The sequence below is a fragment of the Blastomyces gilchristii genome (assembly GCF_000003855.2).
Source record: "Blastomyces gilchristii SLH14081 genomic scaffold supercont1.1, whole genome shotgun sequence".
Lineage (NCBI taxonomy): Eukaryota > Fungi > Ascomycota > Eurotiomycetes > Onygenales > Ajellomycetaceae > Blastomyces > Blastomyces gilchristii.
The window spans coordinates 6,321,356-6,346,707 of NW_003101682.1; the positions used below are offsets into that span (position 1 = coordinate 6,321,356).

A 25,352-nucleotide genomic window follows, 5' to 3' on the forward strand; every position below is an offset into this window, starting at 1 on the left:
ATTTAACTCTTCTATATCAGAGATATGAAATGTTCTTCTCATATTAATTAATAGAATTATATAAATCATTTTCTTTCTATTAGTTAATCTTATATAATATGTACATCATTGAATCTGCAGATTAAATCTTTAAAATCAATTAAGTCTGAGAATAAGATTATATTTCATGTTATGCAGCTCTTACACTTAAATATAGCAATGTAATAAGCTGCGTCTGATTAATTATATAGACTATTTCATTACACTTCACAGATTCTGTTAAAAGCTTCAATTCTCAGTTACTAATTCTTGACTGAAAAACTTATGAAATTTCTATTCTTCTGCTTTAAAACTTTACTATGTATATGAAACTTCTATTCTTCTATTCTGAAGCTTTACTGTGTATATGTATAAATATTTACTTTAATTACTGATTTCTGCACTTTCTCTTTCTTCTCTTCTCTAATGTCTTTTGAACTGTGTTTGAAATTTCAAGTTTGAACTTAATCATCTTCTGTAGTTGTCTAGTCTGAGTATAAAGAATTAACAGAACTTCTTCATTCATCTCACTTAAATACTGTTTTTTAAGAATTTTGCTTACTTTTTCAAGTTTCTGTATTTTAAGAACTTATTGTTTCTCTATTTCTTCTTTCTTTCTTCTCTTCAGAATTTCAATCTCAGAAATAGCATTTGAGAAAGCATCTTTTTCCACATCAACTGAGTGTATTTTTATACTCATTTTTCTCACTCAATGAAAAGTTGATCAGACTGTTTCAATTGAGAGATTTATAAGTCTTATTCAGCAATGTGTCACTGAATATAATAGTGGAACATGTGTTACGATTGGTGACACGTGACACGGGTGGAATGGTGGATCCACGGTGTAATCGCCGTAAATTAGCACTAGAATAATCAACCAAGTTCAACCTCTTCTACACATATTTCCTCCTGTATTACCAACACTTGGCCTGTATTTAAAATCACGCAAGGAACTCATCATAAGCTCCGCTTGCATATGAGTATAATGGAAGAATAATTATACTAATAATAACACGGTTTTAGCGCCTTGACCGTGCATTTAAGTTTGGTTGTCCCCGCCATTGGCGCCCTGCGGAAGGAAATAAGGGGAAAATAATGACGTCTAGTTTGTTCGGCAATTGTAAGATTTATAATATGAAATTCAACCGGCTATAGTTATAGCAAACCCCGGATATAACAAAAATACCTTGGAAGGTTTTTTTTTCTTTGAGCTGTGAGTCATCGCTAAGGTTTTTTCATTTTTCCTTCAACAGAATGCTCTTTATTATAATACTCGAAGTTGGCTTTTACCCAGGTTGATATAAAAGGAATAGTCCATCTCTCAAGTAGTTATAGTTCTCATGTTCCTCACTGGCCTTCAGGGCGGACTATTTTGGGCCTTTGCCGTTATTTACCGAATATATCTCCAGGCATTCCCTGAGCGCTCTTTTCGTACCGTTCTTGCGATTGTAACATAACAAACATACTTCGTAATCATTTTTTCAAAGCCTGCCACTCTTCACCATGTTCCACCCCCGGTTGGCCGGCATTGTCCCGCGCCTGAATGCCTCTGTTCCAGTGTCGCTCCTCCTCATATACGTATTATGTCTATCACCAATATTCCTCCTCGTGTACTTTGGACACAAAAGTCGTCGCGCAGCAGCCCGAAAACCTAAGGGATGCCGAAAATTGGGCTTATATGATTTCTCAAATCTTAAGGATGAAGACAACTACCGTGCTGACGGGAGGCCGAAACGAAGCAAGCAGAGCGATGCGGGGAAAGGAAGAATCCGGGTAAAGGCTCTGTTGGCGTATCCGATCAAGAGCTGTGCCGGAGTCGAGTTCAATATCGCCGATTTTGAGAGTACCGGAATGGCATATGACCGACAATTTTGTTTTGCGGAATATGTAAACTCTCCGGCATCAGGCACAGCGGAATCGGAAGGAAAGAAACATGACGATAAACCAGCAGGGAAATGGGTGTTCCGCACGTTGCGTGACTTGAAATATGGCAAATTAGCCTTAGTCCGGCCGGAGATCTGGGTTCCTGATCCTTCATCACCCACTTACTCACCAAAACGCCCGGAGGTGCGCTCAAAGGGCGTTCTGGTGATAAACTACCCTCGCGTCCCAGGCGGCACTAGGCTCAAATGTCTCCTTTTATCATTCGGAATGAGACTGGGCCTCTGCTCTCGCGAAGAATCCTTTCAGGTACCACTCAGCCCTCCGGCATCGGCCATTAAAGCTGGCACCTATCCATCTCGCTCCGTGCGCATCTGGAAGGACACTCCTATGGCCATCGACTATGGCAAACACATCCCACCATCCCTTCTCGCCTTTATCGGCCCCTCAAGACCCATGACTCTCTTCCGCATCGATCCGGACCACCATCGGAAAGTTTTCCGCGGCGCGCCTAGCAAGGAGGTTCTGGGTTTCCAGGCCACCACAGGCTTCGCGGACTCATTCCCGGTCCACATGCTGGGCCTGGGGAGCGTTCGCGAGATAGATGCACGCACTAAGTACGCCATTCCCAACTTATCAATACGTCGGTTCCGGCCCAACATCATTCTCGAGGGTAGTGCGGCGTTTGAGGAGGACGATTGGAAGCGAGTGCGGTTCATCCCGCGGAATGACAAGCAGATGCTGGGCAGCCAAGTGGCGGAGGAGGCTGGGAAGAGAGAAGGACAGAACGGAACTTTAGCAGACGATAGTCAAAGCCGTTCTAGTAAGAATGGAGATGAGGGAGTTGAAATGTATATCTCGTGTCGGACTATGCGGTGCAGATTGCCAAACGTGGACCCGAACACGGGACTGAGGCACCCCGTTGAGCCAGATAAGACTCTGAAGAGCTTCCGGTGCATTGACGCTGGAGATCCGAATAATGCGTGTTTGGGGATTCAATGCGTTCCAGCCGTTGAGGGTATGTGTGTTCCTTTTCCTTTTTCTTTTTTACGCTGGACCATTTTCAGAGGGTGGGTATGTTGAGTGCCTTTAGGCGGGACTCCCATCTGAAAATTTCATTACAACCTTTTCTCAGTTGAGCTCAATTCATTATTCCTTTGGAAGACGACGATTGCAAGAGGTTAACGCTAAATATGCAGAATTCACACTTCGCGTCGGAGATGAGCTCAAGGTTCTCGAAAAGGGCGAGCATTTCTATCTTAAAATGGGGTAGGAGTAAGAAATATGTACATGAGCAAAAACCTGGCAGTTCTGTTGAGCATACTGCATCGTCGCATAGTGTTTAGGGAGGTTATGTATGATACCATCCATATATATTTCCAGTTCGTATTTGTACTGCCTTGGGAAAAAAGGAAATAGAAATAGAAATGAGTGCGGATATTCGGAAGGGGTGTTTTGCTTGGCCAATGGCGTTATATACCACTTGTCCGCTTCAACGTTCAAAAGTCGAAAATAGAGGTGGATAGATATGTATTCTACAGATTAAGCTGAATGATATCATTGACATAGTTCTCATGGACTGTTATGCCGGAGGAGAAGCTCTCCCAAAGCGTATACACAATGCAAAGGTTTGCTGTGTAGAACCAAACTCTGTCCGTAGATATGCAATTAAGTCGTGATTCCCCTTATAAACCCCAAAGTCGAGAGAATGGCATATTTGTATGATAAAACGGGTCAGGAGATAAGAGGAATAAAGGACTGTCCTTGCGCAACGCTCCATATCACAGGCGATGACCACCCCTACGCCAATTGAGGGTATGCGTACAAGACAGCGACACGGATGGACAGTCAAGTTCATCTTGAATTAATCAAAAATAGGTAATTATAGGATAAGGAGAACCTATGAAAAAGCCAAGGGAAGTGATCCAACTCCTGGAAAGCGCACGCCCAACACCGAAGATAGCACACATAAGGATAGAAAGCAAGAACATTATTCAAAGCCCAAATTAAACAAGGGGTATGTGTTCGTCAAGGAAAAAGCCCAACAAAGATGCCAAAAGAGAAGGGAACCGGAAGAAAAGGTTGCACTCCCTCCAACGCCATTTTCATGGTTGGAACCGCAGACGAAATTCGTGACCCTTCCCCTCTTCGCGGACTTTATACAAGAACCTTGCAATGGCATCCTGCTCTACAAGCCCCACGTTATTAAAATGCTTCCTCACCGCCGTGGCAAGCTGATCTTTCGTTACCTTTCCCTGGCCGCGAACAGTAGAAATACGATGCAAATCCATGCCTGGCGCGCTACTGCTATTATCTCCGTCGAGCGATTTATTATTCGTAATATCATCCTTTTTGGAAGACCGGGAGACACTTCCATCTTCAACAGTTTTGCGCCGTGCGGCAAGCTGGGCGCGCCGAGCAGCTATCGTTGTCGGGGAACGGAGACCAATTCCTTGACTTAGAATTATTGAGGATATTTGAGATGAGTAGGCGCTAGCACAAGGGAGGTTGTAGGCATGACGGTACTGGTGAAGAACGGAGAGTGGCATGCTTGACCAATTTATCTGCAAAATTTACGGCCTTCGAGTTAGCACTGTTGGAATTCTATGGCGGAAAAGAAAAATCTGCGGCCGAAGGCCGAGGGGAATTTTTGCGCCCCTCCCAACGGGGCAACATATTAAAGGAGAAATTGGGCCATGAAAATGCTACTAGAGAGCAACCCAAGAAGAACAGGACTTACTCCAACGGGCTCTGTCGAGTTCTCAGTTCCCGCATCGTGACTGCCAGCTGCCGTAACAGCAGCAGCAATTTTCATATCCCTGGATGACATTGAGCTGCCGAGAGCAGCGATGTTTGGCTGTCTACGACCCTTGGTACTCGTTGGATGTCGTTCTCTCGTGCTGCTAGAGGCCTCTGACCTCGAATCTTCAGGATTCGTAGCGGTTCGTTGACGAGGAGGAGCCATGGTTTACGGTCAGGTCAAATTAGGTGAGGAGGTCAAAGGTAGTCACTACTGATGAGTACGGAGGATGGATTATATAATTAAAGAACGTAAAAATGCTTGATAAAAACGAGGGGTATGGGATATAAGTGTCAAATGGTATAATATTATCATGCTGGCACAGTAACACGATATAATATTAGATCACGGGCGAGATATTCACCGTCAGGGGTGAAAACAGCCCCCATTGCGCCCACTCTGAAGCCCGACAAAGAATGCATCATAGGGCGGTGACCCTCGGCAGAATCAATTTCTTGACCACACTAATCCTAAAAAAGTTAAGACCAAGGCGCTAAGCGGTAACCCTAACTGTCGCGGATGAACTTAAAATCCGGGGTACGCTAAACTGTATTAGGGTTGTACCTGAACCACTTCTCATATAATATTTAGAATCAGCCGTCTTTGAGACAAACGAGATGGAACGAACCAGACAACTATCTTCGAGATTTTGCGAACACAGAAAAAGCAACAACGAGCGTTCGTTTCTCAGCAGGCTGCCTGCAGCAAGGAGTGATAGTTCAAAGCATGCATGAGCTTCAATAAATAACACTTCCCGAGTTCCCCTGCAACACTGCATCTTGGTCTAGCTACACCGGCATTTAAATCGCAGCTCCCTTAAGGAGATAGAGGTCATCTCGAACGCATCCGATGCCTTTGCCATCTGCTTACTAACTTGGAATGAACAAACAGATTTCCGTGTGAACCAGAAAGACCAGGGGAATTGATATGATATAAATCCATTGCTATAAACTCCGGCATGAAACTATTGTCCTCCTCTAACTCTTTCCAGTTTTATATTCACACCCACAAAGTCACCCTCGTATTTCTGCCTGTTCATTTCCTGTCACACAGCTTGATGAACAGCATATAAGGACATTCGCCGATTTTACCCGGAATCGCCCACCACATGAATGCGCGCAGAATGACATACATACAAATGGGAACACAGCAGATGACTGGATGGTTCGGCTTTGTGTTTGATCTCTCAGACGTGCGATATTTCTCACCGCCTCGAGCTTGGTAGTTATCCATCCACCTTGCCTTGCTATCAGAATAGCAGCATAAACAAAGCTCAAGGAATAAGCTCTTTTCAAGGATGCAAGCGAGAAAGGGAGCTTAGAAGTGTTGAAGAAAAATAAAATATATAAAAAATAAAAAATAAATAAAAAATAAAAGTTCCCGCCACCTCACAGGAAAATCTGAGATACTCAGCATTTGTGTGAAAGCTTCTGATGGACCTGTGCTTTAAAAAATTAAAGATAAAATATAATAAAATAAAAATAACAAGCACAAAATCGAAGAGGAAAAACTTAGGAAAAAGCGAAAGAAAAGGCAAGAAAATATTAAACTTGCGTATTCATATCGATAATAACAGTTCAAGGCCGGAAAGAGATGAAAGAGAACGCAATCATAAAGTTTCTCTTCACATCCCTTCAGAATCCTTATTTCAGGCGGCATTTCAGCACATCAGGCCAGACAGAGCACTCAAATAATAATAATAATAATAATATGGACGGAACATGACTCCATAGAGCGGAGTTGAATACAGAAGATCTTTGAAACTATTATTTTTGATCTGTCTCCACCCTTTCTTTCTTCTGCACACTTTCACAAGCAAAAAACTCAACAAGACATGTTTAAGTAATAAAACACATGAAATTATGAAAAGAGATGAATGCATAACTCAAACTCATAAAACCACAGAGTGGAAGAAATACCATAATGACAGATTCCAACAGTTATGTATTGAGAACTGGTGAAATTCTCAGAGATCTAGTTGAATAATTTCATATTTTCAGAATTCAATATGGTCTAGGCTGAATCATGATCCTGAATTTCAAAAAAGAAAAAAAAAAAAAAAAAAAAAAAGAGGAGGGGGGAAGGAGGAAATAAAGGAAAAGAAACAAGGAAAAAATCGGGAGCAAATATACAATTGTCAATTGCCGGCATCAACTCAGCCACTGTAGATGCAGCAATGATGATGTACTCATCTCGTGATGGGACAGCCAAAACGCTCTGTAAATTCATGAGCAATAGAATAGCTATGACTTCATTGATTTATTCATTCATCCATCTGCGAAAAGGCCTCCACTCCTTCGCGTCTACTCCGTATACGGGGGAAGATTGATCTCTAGGACGAGAATTGTGCCCATCTCAGCCCTGGGTAATAAATAATCGGAAAGGGAAGGGGAGGAGGGTTTGGGAGAATGATGCGACTTATTAACAGGTTCACTCTCGGCCTATGGAAGTGAACGTAAGCATAGCCGAGGCGGTGATCACGAAAGGTGCCGACAAATTTCATTTTTTTCTTTTGTGTTGAGCAGTTTATTTTCCCTTTTTTTTTTTCAGTATCATTGTTTTACCCTGCCTAACTTTTTTGCATTAAACATAACAACCAGGGCATAAGGCGCTACCTTGTTTTCAGGGTTAATAGAAATTCTCTTTGCTGCCTGTCAGGGGCCAGGGCCACCACAACCCCCCAGAACAGAACAGTACGGAGTAGCATCAAACAGAGTTGCAACGCAAGCCGGAGAACCCTCGGCCTTTCGCATTTTCCCTAAATTCAGGAACGCAAGCGACATGGGTTCATTGCGGAGAAGGGTAAAATCTTCTCCTAGCCTGCTTCTTTTTTTAGATTACATACGCTGGTTTTGCAAATATTATTAGTTACACATCTAGTAAACATATTTCCAAATGCGCAACGGGAGCATGACGATCATGTTCTGCAACATCACCCGCGCTGGTTTGGCAAAAAAATTTGAACCCGAGACGAAAGTCACCGCGGGTCTTGAAAAAAGCAAAGAAAATGAATGAAGGGAAAGCCCCTTCAACCTAACAACTGTTCCACCAGTTACCATTTTTTTCCCCTTTCGCTCATGCGCACACCGTGGCCTTCTCTCCTTCTGTGATTGCGCAGATAACCTCGTCGTTCAGCTTGCGGATGGGCTTTTGGGCAGGAGCTGGCGAATGCTACATTGACAAGCGCCGTCGTGAAGCAACATGGGGACTGGATTCGGTTCCGATTGGCCATGGCATAGAGCCAGGATTTTCGTTCTAGAAGGATAAGAATAATATAAACTTATTTACCTAGCCTTTCTGATCGACTGACCTCAAAAACCTTCAAGATCCGCCTTGCGAAAGATTGATATTTACACTTGGAAAAAAAACCGCTACTATATAGTTACCCAGCCGTATATAATAAATTACTAGTGTTCTCAAGTAGATCTTGAAGTTGTGAAGAACTCTGTGATGTACAGTATAATTCTCTACATCTCTAATCTAAATCATCTCATTCTCAGATTTCTATCATGATTTAGAGCTGTCAGATCTGAGCTCTTACCACCTAAATCAAAAAGATCATAAAACAGCTGACTTCTGCCAGTCATGCCTGATGCTTCATGTGTATTAGTGTGGCTTGCTTACTCCAGCTTCTGAACTTCTCGGCTTTCTATTTTTACAGCCTATCAGGTCCCAGGCGGCTCTACCACCGAAATTAAAATGATTATAAAACAGCTAGCTTCTTACTAACTATAGCTAGCATTTATTCTGTGTCTGTCTTCAGCCTCAGTGTAACGGTACGCCCCGGGGCGCTAGGCGCAGGAGCAGGCAAGCCACAACTATAAGAATTGGGTGCCGGGCGCGGCTGGCAAGGAGCCAGCCACCTTATGTTAGAGTCCGGACCCGGCAGCTTATAACCATGGCACTCAGAGCCTATCATTACAATTCCTCTAACTGTAATTAGCTCGGGAGTCAGAGCAGACAAGTAAGACACACCATATAAAAATGAGTGCCAGATACAATTACCACTCCACGACAGCAATATATAAAATTTAACCTGCATGTTCTTCACCACATCACACCCTCCCGTACACTCAACGTCCTTCACCATCGTCCAGATATGTACACAACCAGCGTTTCATGCCTTATCACAATAAAAGTCCTGGTTCCCCCTACAGTCAGCTAGGTCTCTTCGGGAGTTCCTCTCTGTTATGCTCCCCGGTTGTGTATATTGTATTGTAGACAAAAGGCAGGAACTGCCCTTGCGATTGGGCCGGAGAAAACAGCGGGTTGAGGCGTGATTGAAAGAGATAGGGCAAGATACCTATCCTTTCAATTCACTCCCTTCGCTGATATATCTATGTATATATATATTTTTTATACATATTACGCGTAGGCTCTGAACGGGGCAGCTAGCAGGTAGATTTCTAGAAGAGCTATCTTATGAGAGGGCTAGAGTTAGCTACATCATTTAAGAGAAGAACTAGACATAAAACAAAGCCCTCTTTCACTTACATGTGATCATGTTTTTCACCACCTTTTTCAAAACATTTGCCCTGCAAAGATGTATCGTGTAGGGCACTACTGCAGCACTGACAGTCCCGAATAATGGGGATTTTCCTAGTTTAATTGAAAAATGGAAAAATGAATGTCAGCAATTCGCGCATGAATTGAAGAGATGTGAGTGAGGAAATTGACATTTTTGATAGTTTGTAGTTCCGGGGGAAATAAATCATGAAACATACTGGCAAGCTGATTTTCTCAACTGAAGAAAGACCCTCTGCTACGGTCTCGCTAATCAAGGCCGGCTCACGAGCTTTACAGCGCTTCATTAGTTAGATAACATATTATGTAGATGGGATATGATAGCCGATGAGGCAATGAAAGCATCGCAGATCTAGCTCCTTCCATACATGCCTAGATAGGTAGTTTATCTCACGATAGAAGACATGATGATGATGAGATGTGATAACCAGCTATCATTGAACTGCGTAGGCAGATAAGTTAAGCCCTGCCTCGCTCATTTCCCGCTCGTGATTATCAATTATCATCATCATAGTCTGTTTGTAATGCATTTTCGCAATGTCAAACTAGAGTCATGATCAAACCGGACCTTCGTCTACTCCTGATGAGTGAGGCTTCAATTTTGATATCGTTATCACTTGAAAGTTTGCAAAGTTGAAATTTTGACCAAGACAGACAGAAAAGAAGAAATAAAGGGATGATATGTTTTGCATGTAATGTTTTGCATGTAATGATGTTGCCTGGTGTTATGAACTTCAAGAATTCAGTGTTGCTGGGGAGAATGAGATTGTAAAGAGCTACTCACTTACGTGATAACTACATATTCTCATAACTAGTGCATTCTGAGAAACACTCATCTTTTTCCATCTTTTATCCTTCCTCTTCTCGATAGATAGATAGAAGAATGAACTTATTCTCTTTTCCTTACAAGATTGCCTGATTCAGACATAGTGTACTTGCAGAATTTCGCTCAGCATCTTACAACAGATAAGAGTTCATTCAGACGAACCCCTCTCTTCCTTGACAGAGATGTAGCTAACTACTGAACACGAGATTCCCGGGCCGAAAGGCGTGCTAGCTTATCACACAATTTCGCAGCCAACATTCCTGCTCTAGATGGTTTGCAGCCTTGCCCTGTCTACCAAGAGTAGAATTCCCTTGAGCAGCCGGCGGGGGCCGGAAAAGGAAAAAGTTGGCAAAGCTTTCTGTTATCACTACCTAGGGATATAGAATATAAGAGAAAGGATTGGTGTTGATATATACCAGGTTGCGGCCGGCGTTATCAAAGTTCAGGTCAGACCACACTCACTCATACATGTACCTGTACATTACATTGCCCATGAAAAGGCATGATGTGTTGGGAGGTGTGTTGGGCCAAGAAGAAGCGACCGGTTCGATTGCGGTCTTCGACCACCACCTCAATTCTTTACCAGGGGGGAGATAGCTGTGGGTTGTTTGAGTAGAAGGGATGGGTGGCCGGGTGGCGCAGAATATTCATCATCATGTTGGTAAGTGGGCTGTTTACATAGTTTTATCCTGGAAGATTTCAAATATTTGCCATGCATGAGCTCCTTGCTGAGTTATCTGACTCCTTGTCAAAGTAGTATGAATGGTTTGCCATGCATCATCAAGGATGAATTAAAGTGGTGATTAGCACATGTTAAGTGAGATAGTGAGAGGGTTGAATTATCTCTCAAATCATTTTGAACAAGTGTTAGTTGATCTCAAAAGCTTTCAGAAACTCAACTAATAGACATTGCAATTATTTTTCATGTATCTTATTCAACAGATTCATTTTAATGTTCATATCTCAGAAAGTCATATATCTTCGGTTTCACTCTAATCTTTTTATCAGATCACAAGAATATCAGATATATTCATATTCTCATACTTATCACTGAGGAATTTATCTCAAAGAAGTTCATTCACATGTCAATGTTCAACAATCTCTGCAATGAGATTTTCAAGAATATCAAATCTTGCACATGAGGACATTAGCTGTGATTAGTAGATTCTTGATAAAGAATGATTTCTCAAGAATGATTCTTGAACAACAGTCACAGCAGTAGCAGAAGTACATAATGAAGCGAAACTCTCTCAGAGATATGTTGCTCCATAAAAGCGCCATTATACTCTTTGTGGTGCAAGGTCAAGGGTCACTGATGAGTCCCTTCACAGTTGTCAGCTTGTTTAATGCTCTTCTTCATATCTTCATTTGAAGTATGCATATACATACATCACCGGGTCCCCGGGCCTCGCGTGGGCAATGAGGGTTATCTCTTGTTCCTCAAGGTGTAGAGGTCCTTAACCGCTACTATCAATCAATCTCACCATCGTTCCCATCCACGGAACACATGGATATTCCGTATACTCGAGTCCGGGTGTGGATGGACGACATTAGATCATCTTGCAGTACTTTTGAGTGAGAAGAAGTAGAAACCCTATAAGCTTATAAACAGCTCTGCCTGGAAATATATCGTGCGGGGAAATATCATCACCATCCCTTTTTCCCAAGCCACTATTCATTCACTCCAGGCATTGTCTGATCATCAGCGAATCTCCATAGGTTTCGCCTTTCCAGTGATTGAGAATCGACTCACTGGTCATAGCTGCTCAGAGTCCATGCGCGAGGCCGCAGGGTCAGTGCTTTTAACCTCAAGGTCCAGATGTCCAGCCGGCAGTTGCTGCTAGAATAAAAAGCTCATGAGGATAATGAGGATAAATAGGGAATGTCTCAGTCTAGTCCAACGCTACAATTGGATACAAAGACATCAAGAACTGGAAAACGGAGATTTCCCCTGCCGGATAAGATTTGTTATAGTCGAAGCTTCAGATTGCAGCGCTGATGAGGCGGACTTGATAAGAAGCTCAGGGGCATCTCTTCAAGGTGGAATCTTGTAGATCGATTGTAATGGAAGCCTATCATGGAATTGAGTGAGAACGTGAGACCTTGAACTGGAGGGGACATAGTTCAGGTGCCGTTTGAGATTGGCGCCAGCTACATAGTTAACTTACATATTTGGATTTTTATTTTTATTTTTTGACTTTTTTTTGACTTATTTAGCATGCCAAATCAGGTCAAAACCACTTATATTGCAAGGCTTCAACCCGGCAACTATCTCTTCCTACTGCTCTGTATTAATATTATACCCGAGTACCTTTTCTGTTAATATTTATATGCCGCATGTAAGCAGAGATTTCAATCTAACCCAGAGACGAGGATAATGTAAGCACTTGACTTCTCCTGTACAGCAACCCGTCTCTGTGAAGATATCCGGTTTCCAGCGCCGCTCAGCACGACAGGGAAATCCGTGGCTATTCGTTATGTTATTATGGGTGGGTCTCGGCCGCAGACGCCAAATCGGCTAGTAGTAAACTCACGCAAAAGTCGGGGAATCAAATATATTGCGAATCCTGGTTATCACCGGCAGCTGACTGCAGCACCCACGTTGTGAGAAGTTTTCTTTTTCTTTGTCTTTTTTCTTTTTCGTTTTTTTCTTTCGTTGGGAGACAAATCCGGAAGATTCGTCCGAGAAGTGAGTGTTTTTTCCCAGAATTCGCCTAATACATACCGTATCCCGTATCCCGTAACTTGTTTAAGTGGGACGACGGGATGTTGTTGTTGCTTGCGGAAACAGCGCGGGCGCGGAGACAAGGTTTGCTAGCACTGTATGAGAACTATAAAAAAGAAAAAAAAAAAAAAGAAAAAAAAAAAGAAAAAAAGAAAGGAAAAGACAAAAAGAAGCGGGGGATCGGATCAAGCAGCAGCGGGACTGCCTAGCAGCTTTCCCCGTGAACATTGACCCAAACAACGATGGAGATCGTAGAGCACAATTGAACTTCCATGCGGCTACCGCGGGCAAATGGATGTGGAGAGGAAGTCAACTCTATGAAGTATAACTCTTTGTTTCTGTTGAAACGAAGCTTCGGCCGAAACTGATCAAATATTCATACTCCCCCGCTTCTTCTTTCTGTTGTTGATGGTGATCATGATGGTTATTATCATTATTATCATTATTATCATTTTTCTTTTCTTTTTTTTTCTTCTCACTTCTGACATGCCTCCCGCCGCCGCCACCGCCGCCGCCGCCGCCACCAACAACCAGCATGCATGCATTCCATCCACCCCCATGCCAAAATCCCAAACAACCGGGAACGGGGATTGTATCCCAGAAAATTCCCCCATCCCCATCCTCCGCAAAAAATGGAGATTAATAATAACGATGCCCCCATATATTCTCAATTGGCCGGGGTAATTTTCAAGTCATGAGAGTAAGAGTAACGATCATCAATCATCAGTAGTAATAAAGATCTGTAATTCCATTGAATACCTCACCACGACGCTTCTTTTCACTGTTCCAGCCTTGGTCTCAAAATAATAATAATAATAATAATAAAAATAAAAATAAAAATAAAATAAAATAAAGAGAACTAAATTGCCGCAACGCAGCTCTTTCATAGACAATGAACTTTGGAAGCAATGATGATGAATGAACCATGAAGATTCAAATGGCCATCATTTTGAAGGGGGTGAAAAAATACAAACTCTGTACGCTGCGTAAGTCATAATTCACTTTTGAGGAGGTTTGAGCAAAATAAAATTGCCAAGATAGAGTCAAAAATCTCCATTTATTCATTATTTGTTGAACATAACTAAACACCCACCCACAATGGAAAATCCCTTGAATGAGAAAGAGAAATCTGACGACGCCCCCACACTGTTCTGGTCATCATTTGCTCAATTCATCACATCATTTCCTGCCAATCTTCTTGGGTTTGGATTCAGGGGACTAATAAGCTTAGCTTTGATAAAAACTAAATTCTTGTAAAAAAAAAAATAATAATAAATAATGATAATGAATGTTACAGCAAATCTAGCGAGTAATTATGAGCATGCTTTGAGAGAAGAAATATGATTTTATATAATATGAATGAAGTAGAAAGCATGAAGTATGAGAGAGAATAGATAGAGAGATACGTGTACATATCTTATATATTTAATTCATTTCTCAATAAGTTTGAATTACACTAGTCTCAAAACACTTTGATATGCTCTGTTTTATTAAAAATACTACAATTTGTAAAAAGGTTTTTGTATTCAGAGCTGGAATTTTTCTAATTTTGCATATCTGAAATTGGTAAATGTATACGGAGTACGGAGTATTAGTTAGCTGAATAAGTACTAGAAAAACCCTGAGAGCTGAAGTAGATGTCATAGTCTCTGACTGCATACATCTATAATTGAAGAAGAAGAAGAAGAATAAGAATAATAAGAATACTCTGTTTTATTATCATAATTAGATATAATTCTCTCAATACTTCGCAGTCACATAATTCAACATTAAATAGATAAATTATACAGAATTCTCTCATCTATTGAATTTCACATCTCTTTTGAAGAAAATGAATAGAATAGAATAATAACTTCAAGAGGTATATTTAAGCATCATGTGGCTTTATAACTTCTGGCTAATTACTCTGGATTTAACTACCTCGAGACTAGTGTAATTTGGCTGAAAGTCACTGTACATATTGAAAGTAAATTAGCATATGCGTAAAAACAAGCGAGAGATCGCTAAGAGAAAAGCCACGACCACCACCATCGCCACCCACCCACCTCACCTACCCCACCCCCAAACCCCCCAACCAACCCCAACCCAAACTAATCCTTGGTACCTTTTTGGAGGCCATCTGGGGTAAGGTAACTTCATCGATTCGAGCTATCTAGCGGAGCTGAAAATCCGGAGAAAACTCTTGGCCTCCATCAGGCATGGTTATCGTGATGGGAGTTTGCCAGTTATTAACTACGTACGCAGTATTCCATAGAGGGATCGGTTAAAAAATAAACTAGTGGCGGTCGTTACTTTTGGGCGCTCTGGGGGAAAAATGATATTCTTGGAAAGTGGGCTTTTGTTACATGCATACAGAGTCCAATATGCATCTCTATTATGTTGGTTTAATCGTGTTTTCCTTGTCGTTACATGTCCAGGTGGTGGAGAGCGAAGCGACAAAAGGGAATTTGTGGGGAAAAAAAAAAAGGAATCAAACAATCTTGATTGTCAGCGTAGAGTTACATGGTGTTGTTTGTTATCGCTTCTTTATACCCGAGATATTGGTTTTTTTTTTTTTTTTTTTTTTTCTTTACGCTTCGCTTCAGTTCAGTTCAGCCGCGGACAAGGCCTGTGGAGGCGAGAGAGAGAGTTTAATCCTAGATAGGATAGGCGGAGGCTCCAGGCGGACTTAAAATAGAAGCGGGGGGAATACGTCTTACGCGTAGCAGACGCGTAGCAGAGGCCCTTATTTTGATGCTGAAACGTTTAACCAGGAGTCTCAGCGCGAATCAATCTTCTTCTCTCTAACTCGTATGAGTTCAACTTTGTCTTCCAACAGGAATCAGAAGATGGGGTTTCCGGGGCGCATGACTGATTGATTGGTTTTCAAGCTGTCCAGCAAACGACAAATAGAATCATGCCGACGCTCGCACATCCCAGGTTGTTCGCTTATTAGGGGGTCCCCTACGCCTCAAACGACTGCGGGCCTCATCCCCGGATTCTCCCATCCGGCCCGCCCAGCCCAACAAGTCCTTCAAGGGTGTTGTCAACTCTCTGACAATTTATTAGTCTGTAGAGAGACTAGAGAGTGGGGGGAAGGGTGGGATGAAACTGAGAAAGTATGGGGTTTCGGATATTTTGACTTGTATCATCTTTAGTGTTTTTTTTTTTTTTTTTTTTTTTTTTTTTCCTCCCCAAAACTTCCTTGTTAAAATTGAATAGTATAGTGCAACAGATGCGGAAGACCCCTTATCATCTCCCAAGGTGTTTTGAATGGTCAGGTTTCTGATATGGGGTTTTCTGGGGTTAAAAAGTTACACTCAACCTTTTTCTTCTCCTGTTCCTTTCGATTTTGGGGGGGGGTTGCAAAATTGCAACCCTCATTGGCGAGGATTATTGGGAGGATTACATTGTGCTTGCTCGCGAGGCGGGACTGCAATGCCCGATGTGTCATTGTTGAGTTTAAATGATGTGACAGTTTTGGGGGGAAGGAATGCTGAGGCTGGCACGAACGCGCGTGGGTTGCTGGTGACTTTTGAGAGGGTGGTGTGCGGGCTCGGATGCCAATAATAATGATGGACTGCATTGCATACCCACCGGTTGGAAGGGCACGATAGGTTGCGATGACACTTGATGAGAGAGAGGTTACGCGACGGAAATTTTAAAAGCGCCTGCCCCGGGCGCCTGGCGTCGGTGATGATGGGGTGACAAGGGACATTGGTGGAAGGAATTGGTTGGGGGTCAACAGCTAGAACTGGAACTTGACCTTGAACTTGGAGGGTTTGAGCTGGCAGGCTTCAAATCTTGAGCTTTTCATTTTCTTTTCTTTTTAGTGTTTGCTTCATTTTCTCCTCTTATGATCTCTCTGGCTCTCTTGCGGGCGTTCGGGTTTTTCCCTTGCCGCGGGTAACCAGTGATGTAACTAATCAGCAAGGTCAGACAAGAAGAGATATAATAATTGAGGCGGTGAGCGCATACAAAATTGAGTGACTCAAGACCTGAGATTGAGTTGAAAATAACCATGCACTTTCTTTATTTCAATGGCTCAAGCTTTTTTTTTTTTTTTCCTTTCATTTAGACGTTAGCATTGATCTGATAAATCTGATAAATAATCTGATCACAGGCTAGACCTGATTTCTGCAGAAGTGCTTTCTATGCTCGTTGTCACTATCTATGCATGATCACTGTGCATGTGCTGGATGGGATGTGCAGCGCCTTAATAAGTGATCGGGCAACTTTGAGTAAGTGACGAACTCTATTCCGTACACGCCATTTTTCGGTACGGCTGGCAGGGCGTGATCGGTCTTTTGCAAAAATACACAAAAACCAAAAACAGCAATCACTAGAGAAAATTCTTTCATTCAAAAAAAAAAAAAAAAAAAAAAAGAAACTCAACCCGATGAGTAGCAGCGGCTGAAAACGGACTCACCACGCCTGAATACAATTTTAACTGCAGTTAGTTAACTATGCTCAAAAACACTCGAACGAATCTGACATAATTTTCGTTCAAGAGCTTTCCCCCGATTTCAATTATCTAATTATCTTAACGCCAGAGATTTCCCCTGAGCAATCCACAATGTTGCAAGCAGATGTTCTCAATAATATACTTTTCCCTAAGTATGGACGTAATCTCAGGTGAAAAGAAACAAAGAGAATCGTGAGTGAATAGCAGTATATAGAGCACAGGCTAAAGAACAGGTTGAGTGCAGAGTATTTAGTATTTAAAGTAGAAAGTAATGAATTCAAGCTAAAACTTCTGTAAAAAAAAGTGAGAAAAAATAATAATGATCAGTTTCATTCTTCAGTCTGTTGTGTAATATACTAATATTAATATCATGCCACTTATGAGTAGTTTCAAGCTCTTAGATAATATGAAAGAATGAAAGAAAATAACAGCTTCAGGTAAATTCACAGCTCACAGAATTCAAAGATAATCAGCTAATATTATTATTATATGTGATCACAGACTTCTTTCATTTCTCTAAAAAGTTTGAAATCATGATAATATGTGAGAGAGAAATATAAGTAGGTAAATGAAATTATGAAACAGGGAAGATTTTCTTTTTACAGAGTTTAAAGCATAAAAAAGAAGAGAGAGATGATAAGATACTCTTACTGAAATATGAAGAACACATGTCTATACCTACTAACTATCAATTTCTGTTCTTCTCTCATTTTTAACATGTGATAATTATTAGTGATCAATCACTAGCTTAGCTTAGAATACTTGAGTTTTGAACTAAAAAAGTAACTTAACTCACAGTGAACTCTGACTTTATCTATCATCATCTTGTTTCTGAGTCATAATGACATGCTTGTGAATACATGATAAGTAAAATAGATTAGATACAGAGAACAGCTCTAATAGAATGAACAAGCTTTTAAAATAGATATACACAATTCTACCTCAGCACCTGAATACTTGAGCTAAGTAGCTACTTCTCTACTGTGTGTACTCACTCACACACACATCTACTCCTCCCCCCCTCCTCTCTTAGTACAACTCAGAGCTGCTTTCTGCCTGCTTGTGACTATTCTCGCATACGTATCATATCAGAGACTCTGTTCCAGCCCACGAGGTTAGTTAGCAATAGAAACTCCTGGGCTAAATGCACTCCCCAGTCTACTCCGTGCATAACTTATTTATACCCCGCCTCTCTCTCTCTTGTCTCTACTCCGTGCTTCTCATCTAACTCTGGAGGAATATTGGAGATGTAGCACCAGAGGAGCATGTATGTACAAGTTAAAAAGAGAGCTCTGAACAGTGATAACAGCAGCAGTTGTAATCTCAACTTCAATATTTAAAGTTATCATAATGATGACAAGATTATAGCTCACTCTGCACAGTTAAAAGCTTTGAACTTATAGTGACTGATTATATTTTATTCGTTTACTCAACAAATACAAAAGCTTTCAGTTAGATTAATATGATATTTACAAGGCCTAGTTACTGCGTACATCATCAACAGTGCTTGAATCATAGCAATCTAAAAAATTCCACGCAACAACCTTCTGTATCACGATGAGTAAGCGAAAAAATTTCCATTCAACCTCTTCCAACATTTCCCGGAAACACCAGCGGTAAAACCCCAACAACAACCAAACAATTGACAGGGGGTGTTCCGGGTTATTTTCGTGCAAGCGGGCGGATTAAAGTTATCTCCGAGCGTTCCCCCAACGGGCGCCCGGCTTTCCCTTCCCCTTTCTGGGTGCATTTTTGTTTTTTGAAAAAAAATAAATTTGAAAAGAATTCCTCCGCCCCGCGTTCGTATGTTACGTAAGCCGGCGCGCCTTATTAGTTACGCCTTGGCCTTGGACGCCTCCCCGCGGCCCGATGATGAGGGTTTGGTTTTGGAGTTGCCTAGGTATAATTTTTTATTTTTCTTTATTATAGTATTTGAGGGGGAGGGGAGGGGGGGGGGAGGCGCTGTTAGTGGTGAGGGGGCAAAAGGGAGAGATGAATGAATATTCAAACATTCTAGATGAAAGCAAAGAGGGAAGGAAGAAAAGAGGTAGGGTAAAAGGTAAGCCACAATAAATGATTTGTATCAGAATCAGGTTTTATTGTTCTCATTTCCATACCATTCCGACGCTTGGGAACGAACGTGGGCGGCATGGAGGATCATTTGAATGGCAAACGGCAGCGGGCACCGGCATGCATGGTATGTATACAGGCATGGAGTAGATGTAGATAGATAGCTTGGATAGACATGGCCCGCGGAGTAGTATGATCATCATCAGAGCACGCACGAGGGACCCGGGGCGTGGTTATGAGTGCTCATACTTCCCCCCCCTCTCTCTTCCCATCTCTTTTTTTTTTTTTTTTTTTTTTTTTTCGTTTTTTTATTATTTTACTTCTTTTTATTATTTTGAGCGGGGGTCTGTGGGGGCGCTGCCGGATCGAATGCGAATACGGGGGGGGTGGGTGGGTGAGGTCACTGAGGTGAGGGTGCGTGATGGGTGAGGTGGGGAATTCCACTCTGCAGAGGCTGTGGTTTATTGAAGGCGATATATGTGGATAACTAAGCAAGATTGTATGTACTAACTAGTTTGCTCGCAATAAATGAGGGCCTGTAACGACGTCTGGGGTGTTGGTTGTATAGTGACTTGACACGTGTATACAAGTCAGAGGATGGATATAGTGAGCAAGCCCGGGAACTTGCCTATTCAGCTACATAATATAATAATAATAATAATTATACCTAGGGACATTCAAAAGTATTTAGCGAGAGGGTACAGAGTACATGTGCATGGAGCCATGCCAGGTACCATTTGCCTGGAATTCTCAGATGTAACTGCAAATACAAAATGTCACGGCGGAGATCTCCCTTTTCCCTTCAACTATTTAATTTTCTTCACTAACTACTAACTACGGAGTAGTCATTTCCCATTTGCCCCAGAAAATCCTTCCCATGTCAAATTAAACTCCGAGACTAGTAAGTCATTTTTTCTTTTTCTTTTTTTTTTTAAAAAAAAAAAAAAGGAAGAAAAAAAGAATAACTCACCCAATCCCGGCGCGCATCTGCATCCCCCGTGGTGAGCTGCGCTGGGGGTCCAGGGCTGGGTCCAGGACTCCAGGGAGGGTGGTATAGGCAGCGTAGGTATGACCCAGCTACGTGAACACGCCACTTCATTTGGGCTGCAAGTGACATTGGGTTGGACCTGATAAGCAGGGGCCCGCCCACATCTTTTTGGTAAAAAGAACAAATCTTATATTCCCCTCTATTCAACAGAGAGGAGAGGAATGATGAGATGGCAGAGTAGAGTAGAAAGAAGCGAGCCGTGCGTGGACAATAGACATGAGAGGGAGAGTGTGGAGAAAGCCCCCCCTTTTTTTTTTTTTTTTTTTTTTTTTTTTTTTTTTTTGGGCTTCTCACTCTCCGCGTTTCTCGGTACGGCCTCGGGTACAAGTTAGTCGCAGTAACAGCGGTAACTTTCTGGGAACTACGGAGTAGTTACTGGGTAACCTTTTCGTCCGTCATCGTCGTGCCTGGCAGAACCACCTAGACCACATGTAAATTTGCAGCCCTTTTTTCTTGTTTCTTGTTTCTTCCGTTTTGCAAAAAAGGGACCAGCGGGGCGAAATATTTGTAAGGGCAGAACGGTCGTTCGGTACAAGGTACAGGTACCTGCACAGCAATAGTTAATAGTAGAGTAGGTAACAAACAATGACTGACACATCCGCATCCAGGAAGAAGAAACAACGTTCTGTCCCGACTTTTTTTCTTTTCCCTTTTCCCCTTTTTTGCAGATTGTTTCCTAATTTTTCCTCTTTTCCGTCCGTCCCCCCCCCCCAAGCCGCATCCTCTCCTTCCTTCCTTCCTTCCTCTCCAGCTTGTGACTGACTGACTTGTGCCGCCACCTCCAGCTTTTTTATGTTCTTCTTCTTCTTCTTCTTCTTCTTGTTGTTGTTGTTGTTGTTGTTTGTTCTTCTTCTGCTTCTTATTATTACTAACTATGTCATGACAATAATATCATCCATCCATCCTCCTTCTTCCTCTTCTTCCTCTTCTTCCCCTTCTTCCTTCTGCTGCTGACTACCCCCCGACTACATATTAATTAAGTTAAAAATTGCCAACCAGACCCCCCTTTGTCTTCTTTTCCTCTGATTTATTGCCTCATTTGTTATTTTTATTTTATTTCCTTTCTTCTTGCTCTTCATTATTATTATAATAAATAAGCTGGACTGTCCCCTCCAGGCCCTCTCTTTCCCCCCCCCCCCCCCCAAACTTTTCTCCCCCAATCGTTCGCCTATTTTGTTGGGTCAAGCCTTTGGTCCTTTTACCAACTACTAACGGAGGGAATTATTTAACATGACGTCTACTACTAGCGGTGGACCGACCTCTTGTCTCTCTCCATCAAGTCCCAGCGCTGCCACTACTACTAATACCGCTACAAGGCGCCTATTTTCTATTTTCCTCCCCTCCATATTCGTCTCTCTTCTATCATCGTCAACTATTTATCATTACCATCATCATTACCATTACCATTACCACCACCACTACAACTATCACTACTTCTCCTGCACTCTACCAGGAGATACAAGGCATCCAAAATACCTCTCAGCTTGCCCACTGTCATCCCGGTGTAAATGCCACGGCCATCCACTGCAGTAGATTTCTCGAATCTGCTGAACCCGCAGGTTGACGACTCAAAGAAGCGGCCTGCTTCTGCTACAACTCTGACTTCCTCCCCTTCTTCAACGACGATGACAACAACAACAACAACAACAACCTCTCCCTCCACTCCTACCACTACCACTCCAGCCATGGCCTCTTCCACAGTCAGCCTGTTACCGCCGTTGGCAAAAGGTGGCCGTGCAAGCGGTGAAGAACCACGACAAAGCCTCCCTCGCCCGTACAAGTGTCCTCTTTGTGACCGTGCTTTCCACCGCCTGGAACACCAGACACGCCACATCCGCACCCATACCGGAGAGAAGCCACATGCCTGCCAGCATCCAGGCTGTTCCAAGCGGTTTAGCCGGTCAGACGAACTCACCCGCCATTCTCGCATCCACAACAATCCAAATTCGAGGAGAAGCCACAAGGCTGCCCACCACCAACAACAGCAGCAGCAGCAGCAACAACAGCAACAACAGCAACACATTGCTCCCACCACCACAAGAGCGGATAGACCACACACCACCGCAAACTCCCCGTCGAGGGATATGATGCCTCCCCCTGGTAAACCCATGACCAGGTCAGCACCTGTCTCGCAGGTGGGCTCGCCAAATGTGTCTCCGCCGCATTCGTACACCAACTACGCTTCGCACATGCCATCCAGCCTAGGTCCCTACAGCAGAGGTGTATCCGAGAGACCGTCGACCACTATGGATATCAACATGCTAGCCACCGCAGCATCACAGGTAGAACGCGATGACCACTCATCAGGATACCACCTCTCTCCACACCAGGTCCGCAGCAGCCTGTACAACACTACCAGCCAAAGACCACATCACTACCACCACCACCATAACACCAGCGGCCGCCTACCTTCTCTCTCCGCCTACGCACTCTCCCACTCCATGGCCCGCTCTCACTCCCACGACGACGAAGACTACAGCCACCGCGTCAAACGCTCCCGCCCTTCCTCTCCAAATTCCACCGCTCCTTCGTCCCCCACCTTATCCCATGACTCGCTCTCCCCAACCCCAGACCACACTCCGCTAGCAACCCCTGCCCACTCACCCCGTCTCCGACCATTCGGGAGCAGCGACCTCCAACTCCCCTCCATCCGCCATCTATCTCTCCATCACACCCCAGCTCTAGCACCTATGGAGCCACAGACCGACGGCATGAACCATATGAACAATCACTACGTTTCCCCTCAGCATATAGGACCCAGCATCAGTGACATCATATCCCGCACAGATGGAACGCAGCGCAAGCTCCCGGTCCCTCAGATCCCCAAGGTTGCTGTGCATGATATGCTAAATCCTGGAAGTGGGTTTTCCTCGGGCAATTCATCGGTCACGGGATCGATAGCCGGTGGTGATTTGGCGGAGCGTTATTAAACCCACCCGCCAAAAAATGAAAATAAAAATAAAAATATAAAAAATAAAAAATAAAAAGAACAGAAAAACAGAAAAACAAAAAGAAAAAGAAAACAAAAAGAAACAAAAAGAACAAAAAAGACATATGTTACCCCTTGCCTTTTTTTTTTAGAATAATCTTTAGACGGTGGTACGAGTAGAAAACTTGAACTTTACATATAGATTGGGGAGGGTGGAAACATTTTGGATTTCTCCTCTTTTTTTCCTTTGCCTCTCACGAAAACTTGTCTTTGCAGGGTTATCTTTCCTATTTGTCTAACTCCTTCTCTTTCCCGTCTTTTTTGTTGGTTTGCTTTGCCGGTGCTTTCAGCGATGCTTCGTTCGGAGTCCAAAAAACTATAGACGGATGGGATTAAATTTGCTGGGATTTTCATTTACAATCACGCTTGGATTTTTTTTTTTCCCTTCTACTTTTCTTCCATTGTTTTGCTAATAAATTTCTTTTCTTCTCTTTCCTCTTTTTTGTTTTCATTTCAAGCTTCTCTCTACTCTCATGACTCTATATATTTTCGCCTTGTTCAGCTTTTTTTTTTTGGCATTGGAAAGACTTTTTGAAGAAAGAGAAAAAATAAAATCACACATGTTCTTCCCTCTTCTTTGAATCCATTTTGCTTTCGGAAAAGCGAAAAGGAAAAAGCAAAAACTATATTTTACAAAAATTTTAATGCGCAGAGAGAAATGGACTCGAGATATATATAATATTTCATGACTTGAATGAAGCGAGTCCAAAAAGGGGAAAAGGGGGAAGATGTGAGTTTCAGCTGATTGATTGACTGATTGATTGATTGATTGATTCTCTCTTCTCTTTCTTTTTTCATTTTTGAAATTAATAGAAAACATCTTCTCTCTTAATAATAATCTATCTATATAGAAAATAAATAATCAGAAGAATTTTATTGTATGATTATTGCCGCATTATACATCTATCGTCCGGGTATGTACGGTATTGTACCGAGGTATACTGTGTAGCTAACCTACCTAGGAAGTTACTCTATGTATGTATGTATGTATGTATGTATGTATGTATGTATGTATGTATGTATACTCGTATACTGTACTGAAGCTTCCCCCCGGCCGTTAGAAGTTAGGCACTGAGACGCGGGCCGAGGGCGGACGGAGAGAGAGGGATAAAGGCATCAGGCAACGATATTAATTTTCATTGAGTCATGGCCAATGTTGGGTTGGGCACTGCGAGGTTGGCTTGGATGTTGTGGCTTTTCTGCTGGTTAGGTTACTGGACGGAGTAATGTAACCCACTCAAGCTGAGAAGGAGACAGACACTATATACGTACTTTACTTACTTGCCTTGGTCTTGGTCTTGGTTCTGGTCTGGTCTGGTCTGGTTTCGAGATCATATTATCATATCGATCGGGGGTATCCAACTTCGGTTTTCTTGGGTTATTATTAGTTTGTTCATAAACTATTTAACTAGGTTCTAGCTAGGTATTAACTAAGTTAGTTACTTCTTGTGAGTGTAAGAAAAGAAAAAGACAGTCAGTTCCCCCAAATCCTAACCTCTTACCCCGTTCCTGTGGTTGGTCCCGGCATCCCGGCATCCCGTCCCGAAGGAGATGTCATTGCACGAACGATGGGGGGATTGATTATTAGGTAGTTATTCATATCCTCCTATTCTATCTCTATCTAGGTACGGGGGCGGGCCCCACCCGGGCAAGGGAAGAGATTCAAGTCTGGCCAACGGCGATAGCGATGGGCCATGGCCATGACGATTCATCTATCGCCACTCTCTCTAGAGACCTCTACCAACCCTCTTCCCTACCCCCCGTCCGAGGCATGGAGCATGGAGCATGGAGCATGGATAGAGATGCCGAACTTTCTTTACCTTACTTACCCGGCGGCGGCTAAAAGAAGAGAAAAAATAAAAAATAAATTAAAATAAAATAAAATAAAAAAAGAAAAAGAAAAAGGAAAAATAAGTTGCCTAGGATAATTCAATCAATGCTCTAGGACATACATTAATTAAATATTTATCGATGCGCTCGGCTGATCTTCGGCTTACCTAGGTACAAAGTACAAAGTATGTTAGTTA

General features: G+C 42.5%; 4 protein-coding genes across 4 annotated transcripts; 2 read left to right on the forward strand and 2 right to left on the reverse strand.

Moving 5' to 3' along the window:
- The first annotated feature begins 1,196 nt into the window (after positions 1-1,196).
- Positions 1,197-3,630, forward strand: BDBG_00662 (MOSC domain-containing protein). Its single transcript, XM_002629370.2, has 2 exons — positions 1,197-2,917; positions 3,099-3,630. Exons 1-2 carry the CDS (start codon positions 1,522-1,524, stop codon positions 3,170-3,172), a joined length of 1,470 nt encoding a protein of 489 aa, XP_002629416.1. The 5' UTR covers positions 1,197-1,521; the 3' UTR covers positions 3,173-3,630.
- BDBG_00663 (uncharacterized protein) lies at positions 3,073-6,075 on the reverse strand. The gene is made up of 2 exons (XM_002629371.2): positions 4,640-6,075; positions 3,073-4,463 (listed from the first exon to the last, which is right to left on the reverse strand). The coding sequence occupies exons 1-2, from the start codon at positions 4,862-4,864 to the stop codon at positions 4,005-4,007; spliced, it is 684 nt and encodes a 227-aa protein (XP_002629417.1). The 5' UTR covers positions 4,865-6,075; the 3' UTR covers positions 3,073-4,004.
- A 9,832-nt stretch (positions 6,076-15,907) lies between these two features.
- On the reverse strand, positions 15,908-16,921 carry BDBG_16168 (uncharacterized protein). The gene is made up of 2 exons (XM_031724172.1): positions 16,732-16,921; positions 15,908-16,675 (listed from the first exon to the last, which is right to left on the reverse strand). Exon 2 carries the CDS (start codon positions 16,337-16,339, stop codon positions 16,031-16,033), a length of 309 nt encoding a protein of 102 aa, XP_031575952.1. The 5' UTR covers positions 16,340-16,675; positions 16,732-16,921; the 3' UTR covers positions 15,908-16,030.
- A 4,648-nt stretch (positions 16,922-21,569) lies between these two features.
- BDBG_00665 (zinc-finger protein CreA/MIG) lies at positions 21,570-23,389 on the forward strand. The gene has a single exon (XM_002629373.2). It carries the CDS (start codon positions 21,845-21,847, stop codon positions 23,264-23,266), a length of 1,422 nt encoding a protein of 473 aa, XP_002629419.2. The 5' UTR covers positions 21,570-21,844; the 3' UTR covers positions 23,267-23,389.
- The last annotated feature ends 1,963 nt before the right edge of the window (positions 23,390-25,352 follow it).